At 42.6% G+C, this 22,461-nt stretch overlaps 2 protein-coding genes across 4 annotated transcripts; one reads left to right on the top strand and one right to left on the bottom strand.

Moving 5' to 3' along the window:
• Window positions 1–5,975: 5,975 nt before the first annotated feature.
• Window positions 5,976–14,094, top strand: zgc:113425 (uncharacterized protein LOC541425 homolog). Of its 3 annotated transcripts, none has more exons than XM_034222869.1 (6): window positions 5,976–6,287; window positions 6,530–6,589; window positions 9,794–9,925; window positions 10,604–10,750; window positions 12,602–12,659; window positions 13,606–14,094. In XM_034222869.1, exons 1-6 carry the CDS (start codon window positions 6,123–6,125, stop codon window positions 13,713–13,715), a joined length of 672 nt encoding a protein of 223 aa, XP_034078760.1. In that variant the 5' UTR covers window positions 5,976–6,122; the 3' UTR covers window positions 13,716–14,094. The 3 variants fall into 3 exon arrangements, with proteins under 3 accessions (XP_034078760.1, XP_034078759.1, XP_034078761.1); XM_034222868.1 differs by having other exon boundaries at window positions 6,500–6,589; XM_034222870.1 differs by lacking the exon at window positions 6,530–6,589.
• Window positions 14,095–21,158, bottom strand: rab33ba (RAB33B, member RAS oncogene family a). The gene is made up of 2 exons (XM_034222867.1): window positions 20,561–21,158; window positions 14,095–16,657 (listed from the first exon to the last, which is right to left on the bottom strand). Exons 1-2 carry the CDS (start codon window positions 20,786–20,788, stop codon window positions 16,166–16,168), a joined length of 720 nt encoding a protein of 239 aa, XP_034078758.1. The 5' UTR covers window positions 20,789–21,158; the 3' UTR covers window positions 14,095–16,165.
• Between the last annotated feature and the right edge of the window lie 1,303 nt (window positions 21,159–22,461).

Genomic DNA, 22,461 nt, shown 5'->3' with positions numbered 1-22,461 from the left:
ACTTATATGTTACTCTCATCTATGAAAATCGATAGCCTACTGCTATATTTAACCATATATCGAGCCCGATCGTCGATTTCCAATGGCTTAATTTAATTGTTTGCCTGACTGGCCATTGTGTAATCGGGCTCTTTGAAGATCCAAAAATCCACGGTTTTCTTACATTTCTGATCGGATTGGCAAAAACTTCAGAATTTGTATTGAACGCCATTCAAATGGGCAGAGCCGTACTTTTTGCCCGGAAGTGACGCATTTGTTACTCTCATGTATAGAGAGGCGAAGTCACGCCCATCTACTTCCGGTCCATGGGACCCCGGAAGCGAAACATTATACATTGAATTCAATGGAGAGAGAAAACGTATCTTTTGATCCCGTTTGAATTGTGCCACGAACTACACATATGATGTTTGTCAATCTTAAACAACCATTTCCATGTCAAAAAAGTCACATTTTGTCGTAAAACTGTTGAAATATAAGACTATGAAAAATACGCGACTACAAAGACTACAAATCCCAAATCCCATTCTGGGTCGCGTAAGTGATGTCACCGGCGATAATGCTCCAAGTGGTTGGTTCACTTTTACAAGATCCCTGTGTGCTTTGTACCAGGTTGTAATCACAAAAGTGATCATACCACTTGCTCGTTCTATCGCTTCCCGTCTGATGAAAGGACCAGGAGTCGCTGGATCAGACATATCAGGTAATATCATAGGTAATATACATGTTGTGCATGGTTAGCTACCTAGCTAGTAGCGACGAGTAGCGAGCACGTTAGTTAGCATTACATTACTTAGCCTTGTCATTTTTAGTAGCCTTACCATGAAGTTATTATTTTATTACATGAAGTAAACCAAAATGTTAAACAGTAACCAAACATGATGGTAAGTATTTTGTGAAACATTTGAAGAGTAGCCTACTGCGCCCTCCACCGGGTGCTAAGGAAGCAGTTCAGGGAGAGTCGAAGGCAGGCAGGGAGCTTTGCATGACATTCTTCTGGACGTGTTTCATTGTGATGACAGTGAGGGTGAGTCAATCTGTTTGTTGGAAAGACAGTCGTTGTGTGCTTACTGAGAGAAAATTGTTAGAAGAGATAATTATTCAAAGTGTTGTTACTTTAAAGTGTTGTTACTGACCTTTTTCTCTTTTATTTTCTTTACCTCACCTGTAACTGCTGAGACGTTGAGGAACATGCACACTGACCTGCTCTGGCAACCTGATTTCCACTGTACGTAATAGTATTTGGTTATGGTATATTATTTATATACATCAAAGGCACAATGCACCCCCCAGAGACACACATGTATTGAGTGTGATATTTTGCATAGGTCATGTGAAATCATTTTTACATACTAGAAAACTGTAGGAGCGGCAACTTGTTTTGAAATTGAATTTTTAATATCCGATAATAAAGTTGATCTGTTTTCTTTATTCTTCTCTCTTCCCAGCTCCATCCATCACCATTCTCTGTTCCTGCAGGTCCTGCTTGCTAATCAATGCTCATATGTTTTTACACAATTACAAATATAGTCAATGTATTGTATGACATGAAGTTGTGCTTCATTCGGAGTCAATAATAAATTCATTCTGCCTTCAACTGCACAATGATTGTGGACTGCACCGACATCCATGTAGCTGCCCCCCAGTAAGATGAACCAAGCAAAGAGGGTCACCATCATGCCCAAGGACATCCAGCTGGCCCGCCGCATCCGCGGAGAGAGGGCTTAGACTGACCTGAGACCAGCACACCCAAACACAACGGCTCTTTTAAGAGCCACCTACAGTTTCAAAGAGTTGCAATCCTACGTTATTATAATGATTAAACTGGTTCATGTATCACTTAGTTTACTGAACCGTGATGAATGAAAGAAATTAGTGAGGTAGTGGTTTACTGAAGTTACAAAGACATTAATATATGAGTAACTGGTCAGTGTAAACACAAGCTTCTGTCAATTATGGATCATTCAAACTATTTATATAAAAATATGTAATAAAGTTCTAAAACAAGTATTCGGTATATTCCTTGATAGCTTTTGGAGAAGGTTGTTTTTAAGTTTACTAAAATCTATCGTTTCAACTGTTTCAATTTTATAAAAAGGGAACAGGTGAGTAGAGCATCATTGAGTTTCTTATTCTGTCAGTAAATTATCCAAATGAATGTTTTTCATTATTTTAGTCAACCCTAAACAAATTGATTGTACCTTTTAATGATGACCTTACATGGTAGGCAAAGTTAAATTAACTTCAGAAAATCAAATCTGTTCTGAGAAAAAACTAATAAATGTTTAAAGATAGGAACTTGCCATCCCACTGAAAAACAGTCCGTAGAGATTTAAAGGCGTAGTTGTAGTTCAGTCCAACGTTTCATTTGGATTCATTTGACAACAGTCAACTATTTTCATAAAGAATATATATATTTTTCAAAGTCAACTTTCTTGTCAATCTTACTCAGTTTGTGTTTATAGACAGAGAGATCAACTAGACGTTTAAATAAAATTATACAATTTACAGATATGTATACAAATATATATATCCTATATACACCATCATGTATAATGATGGTGTATGATGTAGAAGGAAGTGTGGTAGATAACAAGTAAATATAGAATTACATACAGATCCATGTTACAGCAAAAGATGGAATAACTAAGAAGCACGCAGTATAATAATAATTACATGCAACAATTAAATAACTGCTCAGCATCTCCACCACAATCCCAATCTGCTGTGTCCTGTTTTCCTCCCCTCTGCATAACACCCCATCACACATACGAAACACAACGCAGAGTCCGAGGGTGTTAAGAGTATGTTTATTTAAATGTCCTCCTCTCTACTGGCCAACACAGGGAGCATATGCTGGGTGTAGAAGTTTTCCAGGAGGAGGAGATTTCCATGCCATGCAGGGTCTTTGGGGATGGGGATGATGATCGCCTCCTTCGTGGTCCACACAACAAAGTAGCAGAGACTCCGGTCTGTGATGTGCAGCTGCCCTTGGACCTGGTGCCAGTATGGGTGATTCTCCTTGAGAATATATGACCCACCCTCCTCACGGAGACAGAAGGATGGTAACTGGACTGCCTCCGTGATGGTCATGTTCCTCTGGCTGTGTGGACACTTCACCTCCAGCAGGGCAGATGGCTGCACAAGTCCATCGGGTGATGCTCCCAAAACACCCGACTCACTCCCAAAGAGACCAGACTCGATTCGAACACTGTCACTTGATAGGCCTCCACAAAAGCCTTCACCCCTTCGGCCTCGTTTACAACACCCCAGTTGACAGTTGGCGATGTCTCTGGCCAGTGGGTTGTATGTCTCCTCTCGCTGTTGGTAAAGTTGAGACACCGACTGGACTACTTTTTAAGTGCCAGGCTTCCTCCACTGGCACTCAACATCTGTGGAGCTGATCTGCCACATGGCAAATATTGCCAATGCTGCAGCGTGGCTGCATTTGTACATCCCCTGTGCACAATCACAGACAGCGCTCTGCATCGCGCCATCGTCTCCCATGCAGATCTGTAAAAATAAAGTAAGTACCATTTGTTAGCATGCTATAATAGATTGAGCAATAATACAAGGATGGTCCGGATCTGGGGGTGGAAGGGTTTGTTTTTCCATAGTTTTGTCCTCTTGTCTGTTGTTATTGTTTGTTTTTTCTGTATTTTTTGTAATTTGTGTTATATTGGTTGTGATTGTACATTGTATTTTTCTAAATGTGTATGAATACATTTTTGAAAAACATTTGATCAACAATAAAAAATGATTTGGTCAGGATCTAGATTCAGTGTGTAGTTTATTAATTAATCAATGCTCTCTACATTAGGAAAACACATACCAGTGTACCAGAGGGAGTCACACACAGCTGTGCCTAGATAACCAACATCCTTGAATCTACACACAGCAAATAAACTCAAATGACACAACGAGATGTAAAAGGAGATCACACATACAGTAGCTATAGTCGATATAAAACTGTCCGCTTCAATCTGAAGAGCAACTCAAACAAAACACGGGAGTGTACCTTGTTCTTGTGAACACTAATGTTATCCACAGCATACACAGAGACCACGAAGTTCTTAAGGAGAAAACTAGTTACTAAAACAAAACACGTTAGTGTACCTTGTTAGCTAGCTGACATTAACGTTACACATACTCATATTACTCACCGAAACCTTGTAAAGCCGGTCCCGCTGCTCTTACAGAACCGACTAACTCCCCTTTCGTGTATGTACAGCTCTCAACATGCCCAGACTTGTAGTGATGTTCACCTCGTTTTATACTTTTCGCCTCATTCTGAAAGAAACAGGTGAAATTTGCTAACGTGACGGCCGTCTTTGTGATGGTGACGCGTATTGTGCGAGACCAGAGACCTGTAGTTCACTGAGCGGTTTCACACTAAAAAAATGTGTAACTTCACAGTTTTACGACACATTTAAATTTTTTTGACTTGCAAAATGTTCTTTTAAATTGACAAACATCATATGTGTCATTCGTGGCACAATTCAAACGGGATCAAAAGATAACCTTTCTCTTTCCATTGACTTCAATGTATAATTTTCCGCTTCCGGGGTCCCATGGAGGCTCCCGGAAGGGGAGGGACTTCGCCTCTCTATAGAGAAGACAAGTATATTCAACCTGGTTTTTCCAGTTAGTGGGTGTTTCTCAATGTCGAGTACGCTTGGTTGGTAGCACATGTCTTCCGAGTCACTTGCTTCAGAAGCGAGGCAAGAATACTTCCTGGCATTCAGAAAACGAAGAGTGGAACAGGCTAGCAAGTGTGCAGGTGTGCATCATATGAGAGGCCCCGCCTTACATTTTCCGCCACAGATTTGGGGAAATTGGTCCATGCGCAAAGCATTGTGGGGATTTTAAGACCGCGGAGTCTACACATGTGCAGCCTCGAAATTTCTCGCTACGAAGTACGCCGGGCTCGGTAGAATTCCAAGTATGCTGGACATTGGAACAGTCCTTCGGCGGGACTCGATAACGTAGTATGCTTGAAATAGTGGCTCTGGAGCAGCCTTCCTCGACATTGAGAAACACCCTGGCCGTTTCTCAATCTCGAGGATTCTGGCTTCCAAGCCAATATTTCAAGGATGCTACGTCGAAGGACTGTTCCAATGTCCAGCATACTTGGAATTCCACCGAGGCCGCGTCCTTGGTTTGGGGGAAATTTCGAGGCTGCACATGGGTAGACTTTGCGTCCACCCATACCGTCATACTGGTCATCTCAATTGGTATTCATTTCATAAAATGAAAGTGCTTTTCAATAGTTATAGTACATATAATATGCTTCTGTGAGCACTAATTGGAGTGCAAGTGAAACAGGTGTTTGTTTGTTTATTTATTGTAAAATTGGCTCTTATTCGATTTAGTTTTTTCTTTTGTTAAATCTTTAAATGAAATATGTGAAGGTAATATTTACATTTATTTCACATCGTTGATCTTTCCCCCATTTGATCTCCTTTCATCTTTCCGCTACTGGTTGCGCAGTTTCACATTTCTCCAGTTTCACAGAGTACAAAGTGCAGCTTCTGCTGTCAAGTTTGTTATACATCCCAAAGTTTGCATAGAAGTGTTTTACGCCTTCTTTCGGTTTTAAATGAGGCCTTGCACAGATGAATTGCTTTAACCATAGTCTACATACAAATATAAAGGCTTTAACCTAATATTTATTATGTAATCCCCATAGACTGTATAAAGGTAATCCCTTAAAGCACAGTACCGATATCTGCAGGTAAGAAACTGGAATTTACATGTCACGTAAACCAAAGTAATGTTACCCATTCTACAGGCCACATATAGAACTAGGTTTTGAATGAGAACTTATTTCTCACAAATCCGATAATTAGTTAGTTTTTGTCTAAAAGTCAGTTTAAACCTCGTAGAGCCCGACATGGCCTGCAAGTCTAAACTCTGGGCAACAGATCCCTCTCTCCACCTGCTGCTGCTGGTCAGCAGGTTAATGAGAAACCAACTTCCTACCTGCTGAGCGGCAGCCGGAACTCACCGCAGCTGGAAACAAGTGCTCCTTTCCGGGAAGAAAACGTGATTTAGGTGAATCCGTTGTCCTAACCGGGGAAAAGTACACCGAGCTAAGTTCCCCCTTCTGGGGTTCGAACCTGGAGATGGACCGGTTCAGGTATTTCATTTTCAACCAGAAGAGCGTTCTGGTCCTCGGTATCCTGCAGATCGCCTGTGCGGGTCTTTGTGTGGTGTGTGGCTTCATGGACGCTATTTCCCGAAAGTACACCCAGCTGAGCGGCACCAGGGCCCCGGTGTGGGGAGGACTGGTGAGATATGGATCCTCTATCATTACACACTCTTTAGCAGTTATTCAAGCAGCACTGCAGCCTGTGTAAACTTCACTTTCATCATGACGTTACATCTTTTACACATGTCAGTCCGCCACTTTACAGTCTGCTCTAAATGTCCTGAATATTATAATGAGGTGAACCTCAGCTAAGAGATTGGAGCTGCTGGTCTTTGCCTTTGTTCCTGTCAGTTTATTCAGACTGCAAGTCTTCCTGCACAGATCCTGGGCTCTCCGGGTGTCCTGGCACTGTTCGCCTCCCAAAAGAAAAACTCAGTGCTGGTAAGTGAGAGGGGTCAGTGTATGTTTTAGTCATTGGATTTTCTTTTCACAAATGGATATTAAAAAACAAAAAACGACTGGATTTAGTAGATATATAGTTTTAAAATTTAAAAACCAACATTGAAATACACGGCGTTTTTCTTTATCATGGTCAAAAAGGGATTTACTCAACTTAAAAAACGGGATGATTTTCATTTTTTACTTCTCAAAACAAAAAATAAAATCACTAGAAAACAGAAACAAAAAAACTACAGTTTTTTTCATATTCTGCTACCGGAAGTTACCTTACAAAATAAGAGCGCAGATGAGGACGGTCAATCCGTGTATCTACGGTCCATTTGTTTTTCTTTAAAGTGGACCTATTATGCTATGTTGGAAAAATATATTGTAGGGCCCAGTGGCGTAGCTGTGCCTGGGCCCACCCACATGCACGTCTGGCCCACCCACAGCCAATCAGCAGTCATAGCGATTTTGAGTTCCTGACAAGCCCAGAAGGAAGTGCCACAAACTGCAGTTCATCTAGTGGCCGACAGGGGGTGGATGCAGAAAGGAGCAATTTCCATAGACCCCCCCCCCCCCCCCCCAACTTTACAGCATGTTTCTATAGCCTGGATCCAATCAAACTTATTCTGGATATAGTTAGATTCCACCTTCATGACAATGGAATAGGGAGTGTATTTTTTTACCGTGAGTAAATTAGCAAGTAAAGTAAGTTTTGCCATGAGTGAATGAAAGTCTTATTTCTTCTTGAGGTCTGCAGTGAAGCGTGTACACATGTGCTGAATATGAAAACACTCAGTGTGTGCCCACCGTGCGACTGTCAAGGATAAACAACCTGTGACCGCCGAGCCAGTCATGTGGATGTCAGTTTTACACATTCTGAGGCCGCCGTGCCTATGTTTTTGTTTTCACTGCTAGTTTAGGCTTATGCTTATGTTTAATTGGTGCATAAAAAATAAATAAAAAATCGTTAATGAATTTTCAGCTCATACCCCACGCTTAATAAGTCTCCCCCTGGCCCACCTACATTTCTCCAGGCCCACCCACACAATCATTCCTGGCTACGCCACTGGTAGGGCCATACAAAACATAGGCGCATTCACACCGCAGTACTTTTCCCACAAAGAGATAACTCTTTAGTTCTCATGAACTAAATACAGATCGCGTCACACCGGAATAAGTTCCTGGGGAAGGATTAGGCAAATGAAGCCGCTGACGTCACTTCTTCTTCTTCTGCTTTGGGTTTACTGGCAGGCCGCAAACAACTTCACGGAGTTGGGGACTGGCTTCAGTAGAAGCTGCTGGGACTCCCAGCAGCTTCTACTGAAGCCTTCCGAGTAAATCGCCAGAACGCCGACACCTCCTCATCTCCACCGTTCCCATGTTTTCTTTTGTGTTGCCATAAGTTAGTCTCTGCGTTTCTGTGCTGGGCTAATGCTAATAATGCTAATGCGAGGATAATAAAATGGCGGCTTCACAACACTTTTTGGGAGTTTGACAGGGCGTGGTTTGCATTCCGCCCAGCCAATCAGACATAGGAACCTTTTTGGAAAAGTTCTGATTAACTAATTTTAGTTCCGGCTCTTTTTGGTGTGAACGCCACATTTCGGAACTATATCGGAACTAAAGGGGGAAAAGTACTGCGGTGTGAACGCAGCTTTTGACAGAGGATTACTCACAAAGTACACAGTAAAAGTACTTCATTTTATTTCTAGTAGCAGTCAAACTAGTACAGAGTCCAACAGTGTTAGTTTTATTAAGAACTTATGATAACAAATATTTGTATCGCCATCGATCATCAAATATAGCAGGACAAAAAATGAAGAGCATCTGAATTGAAAAAACAAACTCGAGAGACGGCTGAGTGACCGCAGTGCAGAATCGCTGTAGTTTAAATCTCCTAACAATGTCCATTTTTGACATAGGCCTATTATAAATACAGCCCTTAATAACATTCATTTTCTGGGCTCAATATATGTCTTGGCCGTTTTCGTTGTGATCGCTAAATTCACATTGTTTCCCCTTGTTTATAATAGTATCACCGTTCCAAGCACACGAGTGCTTTTGTTTTGAAATCACTTCCGTGAGTTTCACCTCGCTCCAATGACCATTAGACCATTTAGTAAGGCAAAAAGCAAAAACGTCTCTCAGACGCTCTTCCGTTTACTTGTTTAATAAAGAAAAACAATTGGACGGTAGATACACAGATTCAGATTCTGACCTCATCTGCGCTCTTATTTTTGTAAGGTAACTTCTGGTCGCAGAATATGAAAAAACTAGTTTTTTTTGTTTCTATTTTCTAGTGATTTTATGTTTTGTTTTGAGAAGTAAAACATGAAAATCATCCCGTTTTTTAAGTTTAGTAAATCCCGTGTTGACCATGATAAAGAGAAACGCCTTGTATTTCAATTTAGTTTTTTCAATTTTAAAACGAAAATTAAATATCCAGTCGTCTTTTTTTAAATTTTTATATCCATTTGTGAAAACAAAATCCAATGACCAAGACATACACTGACCGAGAGGGTTCCTTCACCCTTGTTTTCTATGTATGTGAACTTTTTCAAGGAAAGCTGAGACTGGCCACTAAATGTATAATCTCATAAAACCCTCTATTTATTTTTCAAGTATCATTTTCAGCATTGTGATCACCTACCTGTTATATTATTTGGAAAAATGTGTGCACAGATCGATGCAGTTACAGATACATTTATATAAACTCCCGAAAATAAGTTGTCATTTATTTACTGAGCTCTTCCATACATTAAAATTACATTACATCTAGACTAGACCTTGTGTTGTATGAGAATAGCTGGTCCACCTAAAGTAAGCATGGGCTCTGTTGTTGCTAACATGAAGGCTAACCTGGTTACTATATTCATCATCTTGAGCTATCTTGGTTGTGTCGGAAGTGTAGCAGGGTAGATCATTGAATGGATGTATTGATCTATAGATTGCCAGTGCTGTTTAGTGGGCCAACTTTTAAAATGTCTTTCTAAATGACTAAAACGTAGAGCCTATTTACCATTCTCTCCTGCCGTTCTTGTTAGTTATCGTCCAGCATGTACAACAGTATCGATATATTTACAACAAGCTAATATTGGCAGATATATAAATCGGGCAGGTTTATCTGGCTAGCTCTATTGTACACTCAACCCTCTCAGTATGAAAAAGAAAAGTGCGCACTCTGTGATGTTGTCCCTGCAGGTGAGTGTGATGGTGGCAGCAGCCGGCCTCTCCTGTGTGGCGGCAGCTTTTATATCAGGCTACTCGTGTCTGACACTCACTTATGGGGAGGAGGATAAGGAGGTCTTCCACCACCACGACAGTCCCAAAGTGGTAAGGCATGTTAACACACACATGCATACATGCACACTACCACAAAATATATCCTTTGGGTGATCTCAGTGTTTGGTAAAGTGTGTGTTCAAATATTTGTGTGACCAAAAGGCCCTGACACTCCGAACCAACATAAAATAACTAGTTGCGACGGGGCTGACTGTTGTCCAAAAAGTTGAACGTGAATGCACCCCTACTGCCAAATATCATATCATTCTAAACCTGTATAAAAGGAAATAACTCTCCATAACAGCAAAAAGCTTTCAAAAAGGAAAAACAGACTGTAGCAAGATAAGTTATTACTTTACCACTTAGCTGCATTCCAGACAGACATGTCGTTGTTACAATATCAGTATATCAGAACGATCAGATGAGAGGATAGAGACTTGTGTTTTTCCCCTTGACTTTAATCGTTTAATCACGTTGGTTTTCCTTGCATCCTGAGTGCACTTATTCACTTAAGATAAACAGCCTATAAGAGTGGTTTATTTAGCAGAATCGGGGTGAAAGAAGTTGGAATTAGCGAATAATGTGTGGCCCATCTAAAAAAAACATGGCCGACCGAAACTTATCGACCACTCAAACTATGCCGACGTCTGATATCGGCCCTCGGCTTGGTGTGTCAGAGCCATTAGACAGTGTACCTACAAGATGTTTACACTGTATGTCTCCGCTCAGACGTTTGTGCTTCATCGGATGGTGAAGGGGGCGAACGCCACCATCCTGCTGACCTGCACCATCAGCATGGCTCTCTCCGCTCTCATCGCCTATGTGGGATGCCGGAGTCTTCCAGGCTGCCGCTGCTATGATGCCAGAACCGGACTGGTAGGAAGAACAATCATCACACATCCCTTTTAAACTGAGTGACTGTTGCAAGATTTCTGATCTCACAATACTTACGCTGTTTCCATTGACCATGGTGGCACATGTATCTCCAAACATCCTTGGTTTCAGACAGAGATAGACCAGAGCAGCTTCTCAGTTCTAGCCTGAAATTGTCCATTATATCCAGGGCTGCACATAACTGGTGCGCAGGTGCGCATGCGCACCTCCGCCAAAAAAAGAGCACCGTGTCATTTGAAAAAAGGCGCATTTGCGTACCAACATTGAGAGAGAGAGAGAGAGAGGGAGAGAGAGGAAAGAGAAGAGAGAGAGAGATATATTTGCGAGTTGCATATGAACCTATGATATGAACTCAGGGCCGGCCCGTAGCACTGGCGTAATAGATGTTCGCCTAGGGCGCCAGATCTGTGGAGGCGCTGCGCTGACAGCTCTGGGACGGAAAAAAGCCTTTTTGACCGTTGGGGCTCATCCTAAATTTCGGCCTTGATGTAACGATATTCACAATTAAGTAAATGTAACACCCTTTTCCCCCCGGTTACACGTTTCATTTGCCCTGTATGATGGCCGCTGTAAGTGATGAAAATGGGGGATGTTGGCTTATCTGGCGCCCGCAGCTCACAGCCAAAATGCGAGTGAGCGAGGGAGAGAGGGAGGGTGCACCGGTACCAGCGCTGTTGTTATTAGAATCTGGTGCTAGCTGCATTAACGGATATAAGAAGAAGATGTTTCTACAATAATGTGGAGGGAGAGTCCTCTCCAGTCAGACTGAGAGGCTGATAACTACAGCTCAGTGAGGTAAAGAACTCTGAGTGTTTAGATAGTTCACTTTAGTCTAAGTTCAAACGGTTTGATCACAATTTATGTAAACACATATTTCCAAGGCACTCCTTTATAATTATTGGGATAAACAGGTTTGAAATCATTCCAATGTATACTATAGGACAGTAACCAAAAATATCCTTTAAAACTGGAGAGATAAAAAAAAATGCATAAATAAATGTTAAGGTAAAATAAGATATGAATGAACAACACAAATAAAATAAGTTACATTCATTTGTTATTGGCTATGGTAGGTTATTGGTTATGTTCACATACTTATTGGATTACATCCACTTGTCTAAGATGACAACAGAGACTTTCGACCCAAACCCAGCTGTTGACTTGTGGATGCAAGCAGCTAATCGCAGACTCAACCAGAGAGAAAGTAGTAGGCCTACATCATCAGCTACCATGTCTGACAGAGAGGAAGACAGTGAGGAGAACAGTGAGGAGGGTAGTGATGACAGCTTGTAGGATTACTGGTCGTGCTAATGTTGTCTTGTGTTCACCTCTGCATGTGTGTTCTGTGTTCACCTCTGCATGTGTGTTCTGTGTTCACCTCTGCATTTGTGTTCAGTGCCGTGTGTCTGGCATATAAAGTCAAGACCCCCTCAAAAGTTACAGTTTATTTCATTTTAAGGATGAGCACCAAGCAACATCTCCAGGTGCTCCTTTGAGAACCAGGGCAAAAAAGTTATGTGCACCCCTGATTATATCATCTAAAATGTAAACAGTTGCTGGCAGCTTGTTTCAGCTGTAGCTGGTTAGCTAATAAAGCTACAATGAACCCCCTGAATTGGTTGAACAAGCTAAAAACTAGTCACTGTTTTGCGTATGTATTTCTGAAAAAAACTTCCAGTTCTGCCTAGACAAATACTGTATGCCTGCCTGCACCAATTTATATTGCTGTCAGATAAGGAATCCCATTTGGATGCCTTTTAACGTATCACTTTCCATTCTCAGAAAAAAGCCTTTTCCCCCCTCCAATTAAAAGTCTGTCTTTCTTTCTTGCAGGAGACGCTGGTTCCTCAGTGTGACCCTGGGGACACAGAGATGGCTTGTAGATGGCAAAGTAAGAACTATTAATGAATGTTGTTTTTAAAGGGGCCCTGTTCTGCTAATTCCAGGTTCATATCAGTAGTAAGTGCCTCTACTTTAAAGAGTCCTCTCCTGCTGATGTTCAGGTGTATATCAGTATGTAGTGTCTCTACTTTAAAGAGTCCTCTCCTGCTGATGTACAGGTGTATATCAGTATGTAGTGTCTCTACTTTAAAGAGTCCTCTCCTGCTGATGTTCAGGTGTATATCAGTATGTAGTGTCTCTACTTTAAAGAGTCCTCTCCTGCTGATGTTCAGGTGTATATCAGTATGTAGTGCCTCTACTTTAAAGAGTCCTCTCCTGCTGATGTTCAGGTGTATATCAGTATGTAGTGTCTCTACTTTAAAGAGTCCTCTCCTGCTGATGTTCAGGTGTATATCAGTATGTAGTGTCTCTACTTTAAAGAGTCCTCTCCTGCTGATGTTCAGGTGTATATCAGTATGTAGTGTCTCTACTTTAAAGAGTCCTCTCCTGCTGATGTTCAGGTGTATATCAGTATGTAGTGTCTCTACTTTAAAGAGTCCTCTCCTGCTGATGTTCAGGTGTATATCAGTATGTAGTGTCTCTACTTTAAAGAGTCCTCTCCTGCTGATGTTCAGGTGTATATCAGTATGTAGTGTCTCTACATGTCTCCATGCTTTAATGTTCAAAAAGCTTTGTTTTTCTCATACTACCTGTGCTGCAGCACCTCTTTTCACCCTCTGTCTGAAACCAGAGCCCAGTCTGCTCTGATTGGTTAGCTGGCCGGCTCTGTTGTGATTGGTCAGCTGCTTAGGCGCTGGCCAGTGATGTCATTATGTTACTGAAGTAAACAAGAGTCCAATGGAGGCATGAAAAAAGGGAAACCCCAAAAGCAGAATAGGGCCTCTTTAAAGGAACCCTCTGCTCTCAGCAGTGAGTGATGGTGTGCTTCTATCCAGCAGGGGCAGACGACAGGCTGTTCAACTCTCCTGCTCCGCTCCCTGATCGGGGCCCAACAGAGGATGAGGAGGGGCCCTCCAAAGTGCCTCCTTACAGCAGACTGACCTGACACCCCCACACTACATAGCCTGGTCCTGTGTGTCTCCATCTCAGAGAGGAGGGGCTGGTTATGTATATATGTTTTTAAAATTGAGCTTCACAATAATTATTTGTGGATTATGGGAATTTAAAGACTCAACTGAAGATGTCATATTGGAATGTTGTAAACCCCTGATTAGACTACAGTCTTTATTTCCTTTTTGACTAAACTAACATTTCTGGAGCCAAACTCATTTAATCTTGCCAAGTTGAATATCTGTATATATAAAATGTCCAGCCTGAAACGCCTAATTCCCTGTGTGCTGTGTGAAAGTGAGATATCTTCTCAATGTATACATTCTTTTGTATGTGTATTTAATAAATAAAACCCTAATGAACACATGACCACATTTTGAAATGTCCAGGGTAGTTTATTGCAGGGTTACACACGTTAACACCATTGCAACTACCTGTCCTGGATAGATTAATTCATTACTCACAGTGTGCACATAGCATTCTGTCACTCCAATGAGAAATACAGTATTTGTTGTTGATGGCTGAAGTGAAGAGAAGGCAAATGAAATGATAGCATTCATAAAACAAAGGTCACTTGAAGAACAGAAGCAACACCCGAAGCTAAGAAAAAGACCCACGTGATGTCCTCCACCGCAGAGAGGGTCGTTGAGAGTCCTGAGAGGTCATGTGACTGCGTGATCAGAAGAGGGGCCACAGGACCAGCTGGGGCCACAACATACATCCAAACAATCATGACATGGAGCCCAACTTGTGGTGCATCTTGGCTTGTGAAGGATTCAATGGTGTCCGCGTTTATCATACAAAGCTGAATAGTTTATCACAAGCTAGCATACGGGAGCCATAGTGGGTGTAGGCTTCTTTTACACTGTAAGAGGTATGTGTTTGATTCACTAGCCTACACAGTACTTTAGTCTTGTTTGATAATCTAGCTAAACAGTGCTGCAGTGATTATGTATTTGTATAGGCCCACCTGGAAGTAAGCAAGGGCTCCTTCGCAAAAAGCAATGGGATTATTCGATTGGATTTTGGAATATTTTAGAAAATCAGATATTTGGCAAACACACTTTTATAACACGTTTTGTTCAACAGGATTATCTCATATTTTTAAGTATAAGTAAAAAGCTAATGCTAGGCCTAAAAAACGAACAAATGTGAATATCTCTTAAGCTTGTGTTAACCACAGACCTCATTTCAGGCTTCTGCCAACAAACACGTTAAAAAATCGTTATCTTTGGGATGAGGCAACTGGAACTGCTAACTCATTTCCAGGTTTTTGGAGTCATTCCTGCACCACTCTCTTTCAAAGCATTCATAAACAAGAGGGAACAGGCAAATCATCACATTCTCTTCATTTCATTTCCATGATCTTAACAGCTTCCCTTTTCGTGACTCTTTCAGACAATTTGTGGTGACACTTCCTCCTCCCTGTTATACAGATAGGATTTTAAGGATTCACCTTAACTGTTACAATGACCAAGGCTGCATCTCACTTCGGTTAAATGAAATCATTGCGTCCCTCACTTTCGTCGTTTCCCTGCGTTTAGTCCCTCTCACCAGGGAAGCATGGAGAGACGCAAGGAAATGAGTTTTAAGAGCAATGGGACGTCCTTTCCTCCGGAGCGTCACGTGAAGCGACGTCCGTTTGTGATGACGCCGCACAGCTGATCGTCCCCGTTATTTTCGCTAACACACATTTACCGACATAAACATATGTATCATCTGTGACAAAGGCCACTGGGACGCTACTCAAGATGGTGCAGACAAATCAACTTCCGGTGATACTGAGACCGAGGAGCGAGGAAATGAGAAATAACCGAAGTGAGACGCAGCCCATGACTAGCTATGGAGCTAACACTGTAGCCACCAGGGCTAGCAGTAGCCAGTTACAGCTCTCTCAATAACGAAATGGCCCAATCACACCGATGTTTAGGAACACCTGTCATTCAAACCTTGCTCACCTTAACGTATAGAATCTTATAATACACCAGCGTAGTAATCAACAGAGGGTTGAGATCGTGCTTTGACTATCCATAAATATGCAAACAGAAGATTATTGGAATGTAGAGAGAAGTCAGTATTCGGATAGAATACTGGACATGTTTTATTTCCATCATGTGGAATTGGGCAAGTGTTGCATTTTCTAACTTAGTGTTCATTGCACTTTCTGTTACTCATAAGCATGACATTGATTTCATTTTGAAATCTAATTACACACTTCACATCCCTACAAAATAAAATCACTCCAATGAACACGACTCCAAAACAATCAAACTGTAAACACTGAAAAGCATGTATAAAATAACTCACAGGCATGCGAATAAATGATCCTCTTCTATATGAGGTGTGTGTGTGTGTGTGTGTTCTGATTGTGCAGCATCCATTCTCCCTTTATAGACCTCGACTCGATGCAAGCTTCATGGTGTAGTGCAGCCCTGAAGTTCTCCCTCAGCATCCGCCGCTGCAACCCCAGCTCCTCGCTCCCTCTCCCCCTTCTGTCCCCCCCTTGCTCAGGTTGATGGTGCCCCCTGACCCCACAGGGGGCTGGCTCAGTACCAGGGGCTTCTGAGACTTGAGCTTGTGTGCCACCGTCAGAAAAATAGCCTCCACATGGTCACTGTTTCCTCTGTCTCCCTGGCTGTTTGGGTTTTTCGCGGACGTCTCGAACAGGGGCATGGAGTGGGTGTCTGCAAACTGCTGCGCCACGTCTGTACCCACCTGGACCGAGTCTTGGAGGTCACACTTGTTCCCCACAAGAATCCTGGGTACCTCAGAGCCCAGAGCGTGCTGCTTACACTCCTCTATCCAGGCCGGCAGGCTGCGGAAGCTGGTGCCGTTGGTGACATCGTAAACGAAGACCACGGCGTGCACGTTGCGGTAGTAGTGCTGCACCATGGACTTCCTGAAGCGCTCCTGGCCCGCAGTGTCCCATAGCTGGATCTGCAGGAGGACAGTTTGGAAATTAATCAAATCCTAAAAGCACCCGAATCACGAATGAAATGAATTCCAATAAGAACAGAGCTCCATTGTTGTCCAGAAACTATTGAAAACACGTAATAGAGCCACAATGTTGCATTTGTTCAATCATTTAGGAAACTTCACACAAAGAAAATCAAAAGCTGATTCAGCACCATGGACAGGGCCGGCAGTGTCTCACAGAGAACCCTTCTCCATCTTATTGTCAGACTTTACGTGTTTACAAGCCTCCGTGTGTGTAGGGGCTGTGGACGTGTGGAGGGGGTCCAGATGTGTGTGTAGGGGCTGTGGACGTGTGTAGGGGTCCAGATGTGTGTGGAGGGGGTCCAGATGTGTGTGTGGATATGTGGAGGGGGTCCAGATGTGTGTGTAGGGGCTGTGGATGTCTGGAGTGGGTCCAGATGTGTGTGTAGGGGCTGTGGATGTGTGGAGGGGGTCCAGATGTGTGTGTAGGGGCTGTGGATGTGTGGAGGGGGTCCAGATGTGTGTGTAGGGGCTGTGGATGTGTGGAGGGGGTCCAGATGTGTGTGTGGGAGGGATGTAGGTGTATATAGCTTTTAGGTGTATGTGTGTGTGTATGTAGGGGCTGTAAGTGTGCGTGTAGTGGCATAAGGTATGTGTGTAGGGACTGTCAGTATGTGTAATGGCTGTAGGTGTGTGTTGTGTGTGTATATGCTCGTATGGGTGTGTGTGTGTGTGTGTCTGTGTGTGCTGTGTATATGTGAGTATAGGCCTTTAGGTGTGTGTCGGGGCTGTGGGTGTATGGGAAGGGGGCTGTATGTGTGTGCAGGGGCTGTGTATATGTGAGTATAGGCCTTTAGGTGTGTGTAGGGCTGTAGGTGTGTGTAGGGCATAGTTCAGTAACAGGCGGACCGCGGTCCGGATCTGGACCCAGACGCCGACCTATACGGACCCGGACATATAATCAATACATTAAGAGGGGATTTAAATGTTGACGGGGCGATTCTATTTTAACCGCGGCCGACAGGGGGCGAAAGAGACGAGTGAGCGATACAGGGAGAGAAACACAGAAGAAGAGACGAGAGCGCGATACAGGGAGAGAAACACAGAAGAAGAGACGAGAGCGCGGCAGAGAGAAGCGGAGAGGACAGTGAGTGAAGAGAATAATTAGCGATACAGGGAGAGAAGCGGAGAGGAGAGTGAACAGGCGTGTTAGCGGCAGACAGGGAGAGACACATAATTACACATTGCGCTCTCCAAGAAGAGGAAAGTGGACAGTGAGAACAGAGCTTTTAACCCTGAGTGGACTCATTCATGTCCATCCTGCCCACTGGGAGCACAGAACCAGTGTGTCTCATTTGTTCAGAGACCGTGGCGCTCATTAAAAGCGCCAAAACGCCACTATGAGACAAAACACTAAGTGTTTGACCAAACATTCCCTCTCAAGTCAGAACTGAGGTCACAACAAATAAGCAGTCTCAGAGCCCAATATGATCAGTCCACCAGGATCAAAATTAAAACTAAATATCGTTCCAGGGCAGGCTAACCGAGGCTAACCTGCATGTGTGTGAGAATGGCCCTGACACCATTTCAGCCCAGATTTAAACTCCTGGCAGGACAATCTCCCGCTCAATCCTCGCACTGAACAGAACAAAGTGAGTGAGGGACTGCAATATAAGAGGGAAAGAATGAGAAACTTTAAAACGGTTCAATTGTTATGATGTGTAAAGACTGATATTGTTCTATAATCGGCTGAAACAGTTAAGTCATGATGTGAAACGGTTAACAAAGAAAAAGGGAAACTCAAGCTGCTGCTACACTTTATTTTATTTATCTAAAATTAAGCACTTTTAAGATGCACATATTTTCAAAAGCTATTTTATTTATTTTCTCTATTTTATTTTTAAATGCAGCCCGAGGGGAACATTACACATATCCACAGTATTTACTGTATATCTGTATAGTTCAATGTTAATTGACAATAAATATTGTTGTTTTTGAATTGTACTTTCTTTATTTGGCAGTCAGTTGTTGATTACATGCAGACGTTGATAAAGCTACAGCTACTTCAATATATATCACACTAATTCATGAAGCAAGTTAGACATTTTGATGTTCCGGACCTTTGCATGGGGACATTTTCTCTAACTGGACCTCGTTGAATTTGAGTTAAATACCCCTGGTGTAGGGCTGCAGGAGAGGATGTTGTCTAGACTCCTCTCTCCTCAAGTCTCTTCCTCGCTTCATAGGCTCACATCTCTCTCGTGGGGACTAAGACACAAGGAGAGGACTCATGAATGTCCAAACTGGGAAATAGTAAAGGCCAGATTAACCATATGGGCACAATGGGCACGTGCCCAGGGGCCCTTGAGCAAGAGAGGACCCTCAGTGAGAAGAGAAAAACTATTTATTTTTTGGCACTACCTCACTCCTCATACATTGTTTTAAATTAAACTCACTCGCAATAAATAACTCGGCTTTTCTAGAGGGTCAAATTTATATATGTTCTAAACTGTCTCTGTACCGTACGTCTCACTATGTATGCGCTCAACTTTATTACTACGCGGCAGCAGTCTATAGCCGAATCACAACCCCACCTTCACTCATCATGTCACACTGACATTGTGTCACGAGCTGAAGGGATGGTGCCGGTAGCAGCCGAACGCCCAGCGGGGCGGCGGAAGGAAAGAAAGGAAGGAAGAGAGAGTGGCGGCTGCTTTAAAACATTTCCCAACAATAAATAGCTTTTTCAAAAAAGCTAAACGTGATGAATTAGGCCAGCAACCACAAGGAACAGTGACGAAAAGGGCGAAACACACACACACACACACACACACACACACACACACACACACACACACACACACACACACACACACACACACACACACACACACACACACACACACACACACACACACACACACACACACACACACACACACACACACACACACACACACACACACACACACACACACACACACACACACACACACACCACACACACACACACACACACACACACACACACACACACACACACACACACACACACACACACACACACTTTACTTTTGTAACTCTCGATGTTTGTGACAAACAGAACTCCTTGTGGACTTGTACAGCCAGCCAGTCATATGTTGGCATTTGAAGTGGGGTGCTGCTCTGAGGTTTTGAGTGATATTACCTAGCTCTTATCCATTGTATCATTGTCTTGTGATGTTTGACTGAAAGGGCAAAAGGCTAGACCTACTTTGGTTGAACTATGTAGCTGCGTCCCTGCTTTTGACAAATAGGTGTGCGAATGGAATGAAAATGTAAAATATTGGTCATGTTCGCTAGGCGTGTTGTTACGTGGGTTGAGGGGCCCTGAGCTCTCAGTGCCCAGGGGCCCCTGGAGGTATTAATCCGGCCTTGGGAAAGGCCCTGTGTGTCCGCTGTGTCTTAGTCAGTTAGTCAATGCAACCAGTGAGTGGAATTACTGCTGCTTTCCCCTTGAGTTTTCAGTTTGGATACTGGATGATGTCCTCTCACTAACCATGAGAAGTCTTTCTAATGCTTGCAAGCACTGCAGCAACAATATACTTAAAACCTGGAAATCAGGACAATCTCCAGCATGGGAACACTGGATCAATTACGTTGTATCCAATGTTCTCCTGAGAAAATAATGATTTATAACACTATATTCCTATAGTTAGACCAACTGACATATCTACGGGCTGATAACCTCTTACTCAAATTGTTATGGATAGTTTCTGCTCTTCCTGTATACGTAAGCTACATATTTGATGAGATGTACATGACTATAGTCTCCACATCAACAGACACCCAGAGTGATGGTCTGCATCTGGTCCGTTTCTAATTTTTTTCTTAACAGGGTCCCGTGTCTGCTGGCAGGCACACCTTGATTTTCTCTCCGTCAATCTCCACCAGCCTCTCCCTGAAGTCCACCCCGATCGTGGCCTCGGTCTTCTCGGGGAACTTGCCGGCACAGAAGCGGTACGTGAGGCAGGTTTTCCCGACACCCGAGTCTCCGATCACGATGATTTTGAAGATACGGGTCCTCGGCGGCGGAAGATTCGAGCTCGTCAGAGAGCCGGAAAATTCAACCGACGAGCCGCTCTCCGCCATATCAGTCCAGCAGACCGGAGAGTCGGCAGAAAGCTTGTTTACAGCAGCTGCAGCAGGAAGTAAACGTCACAGCCCCGCTCCCGCTGCTGCTGCTGTGTCGCCGGTCAATAAAATGCTTTTTCGAGAACAGCTAAACTTAAAGAATACACAGCATGTACTCCACGTTCAGGTTTTCAATCTACAAACAGTACATCCACCTCTCTGTAAACAAACCCTGCCAGGCCTCAGCTGTGAAGCCACGTAGGCTACATGATGTTCAACGTAGAGATTTCTCGCGAGAGGAAGATTTGGAGCATTCACTGACCCATTGTAAATACAGTCAAGTCAAACTTCCTACAAGAAACTCATACACCAAAAATGTAGGTGATTCTAGAAATTAAATCTGTAGGACAAGGTTCATATCATAGACTGGCTGTATAAAGTTTGTATACAAAAATAAGCATTATACAAGCGAACTCCCTGCCAGGCAGAATGCAGTGGGATACTGTTGCATAGACGGTTTAAAATAGGATATAACAAGAGCGACATCTGCTGGTTACATTAAGTGGAGGATTAAAGATTGACTAAACCTTTCTTTGATCTCAACCCGAGGTAGAGCCTTGAACCATAGTATGGGTAGACCAGAGAAATACCATGTTTGTTTCATTCGTTTTTCATGTCTTGTTTAATAAATAAATAAAGGTAGTGTAAACATATTTTACTGCAAAATGCACTTCCTATCTTACTTATCACATGTGTCCCTAAAAATAAGGATCTCTAAATGTGGACTAGATGTTGACAGACAGGCCGCGTTGCATACAACAAAGCCTTATTCCAGCTATAGCCTACCTTTGAAGTTGATACATGGCAACACCCATGCATTTGAGCAGAACATGAGTTATACACGCTGGCCCTAGCCCCATTGAACATAAGCTCAGGGTGCCTGCAGGGACTTGCACCGAGCCCCTCTCTACTCTTCTCCCTCTCAATCTCTGCCTCAAAATTAGGATTTAGTTGGAAGATGGCTATAGTGCTAAAACAGCACATATTGCACTGATAAGGGAAATTGACCCTGTCTGCTTTCAAAGTCTCAGGTTTTCTATTTTTTGTTTTAAAAACTGAAAGTCTGAGGTATGGCCTTAAAAAAGACGAGTCAACAGCTGAGTGATGACAAAAGAGGGTCAAAATGTAACCTGTATTATACAACTGCTGAATTAGGTAACACCTATTCAATATTGTCAAAAAAATCGATTGCATATTTTTTAAAGCTAAACATTTTTGAAATGCCCTTATAATCATGATTTTCCCACTCTATATAAATATACAAAGTATTCCAAACAAACAACAGAGCAGGTTTTCTACCTGCGTATGTCCCTTAGATTTTGATCATGTATTAGTTTATATATTTAAAAAGGAACTCAAGTAGGCTACCTAGCTATTTCTATTGCTGGTGGAGTTAATAAAACGAACAATGATATAGTGAACAGGGTATGTTCTTCTGGCTCTACTTGATACATAATTGAGACACGCAGCAGGTAAGTCTTATTATTCTATTCTGCCACCAACTGTATTGGAGTGTGTAGAAGGCCTATCATAGCATTATGTTATCTAAAACAAAGTAATCATTTTTAAAACAACGTATTTATAAATCGCATCCTATTTCCAAGTCCTGCCTTTATAATCAATATAATATT

The sequence above is a fragment of the Gymnodraco acuticeps genome, unplaced genomic scaffold (assembly GCF_902827175.1).
Source record: "Gymnodraco acuticeps unplaced genomic scaffold, fGymAcu1.1, whole genome shotgun sequence".
Lineage (NCBI taxonomy): Eukaryota > Metazoa > Chordata > Actinopteri > Perciformes > Bathydraconidae > Gymnodraco > Gymnodraco acuticeps.
The sequence above is the reverse complement of the archived record's forward strand: the minus strand, read 5'-3'. Positions and strand labels throughout refer to the sequence as shown.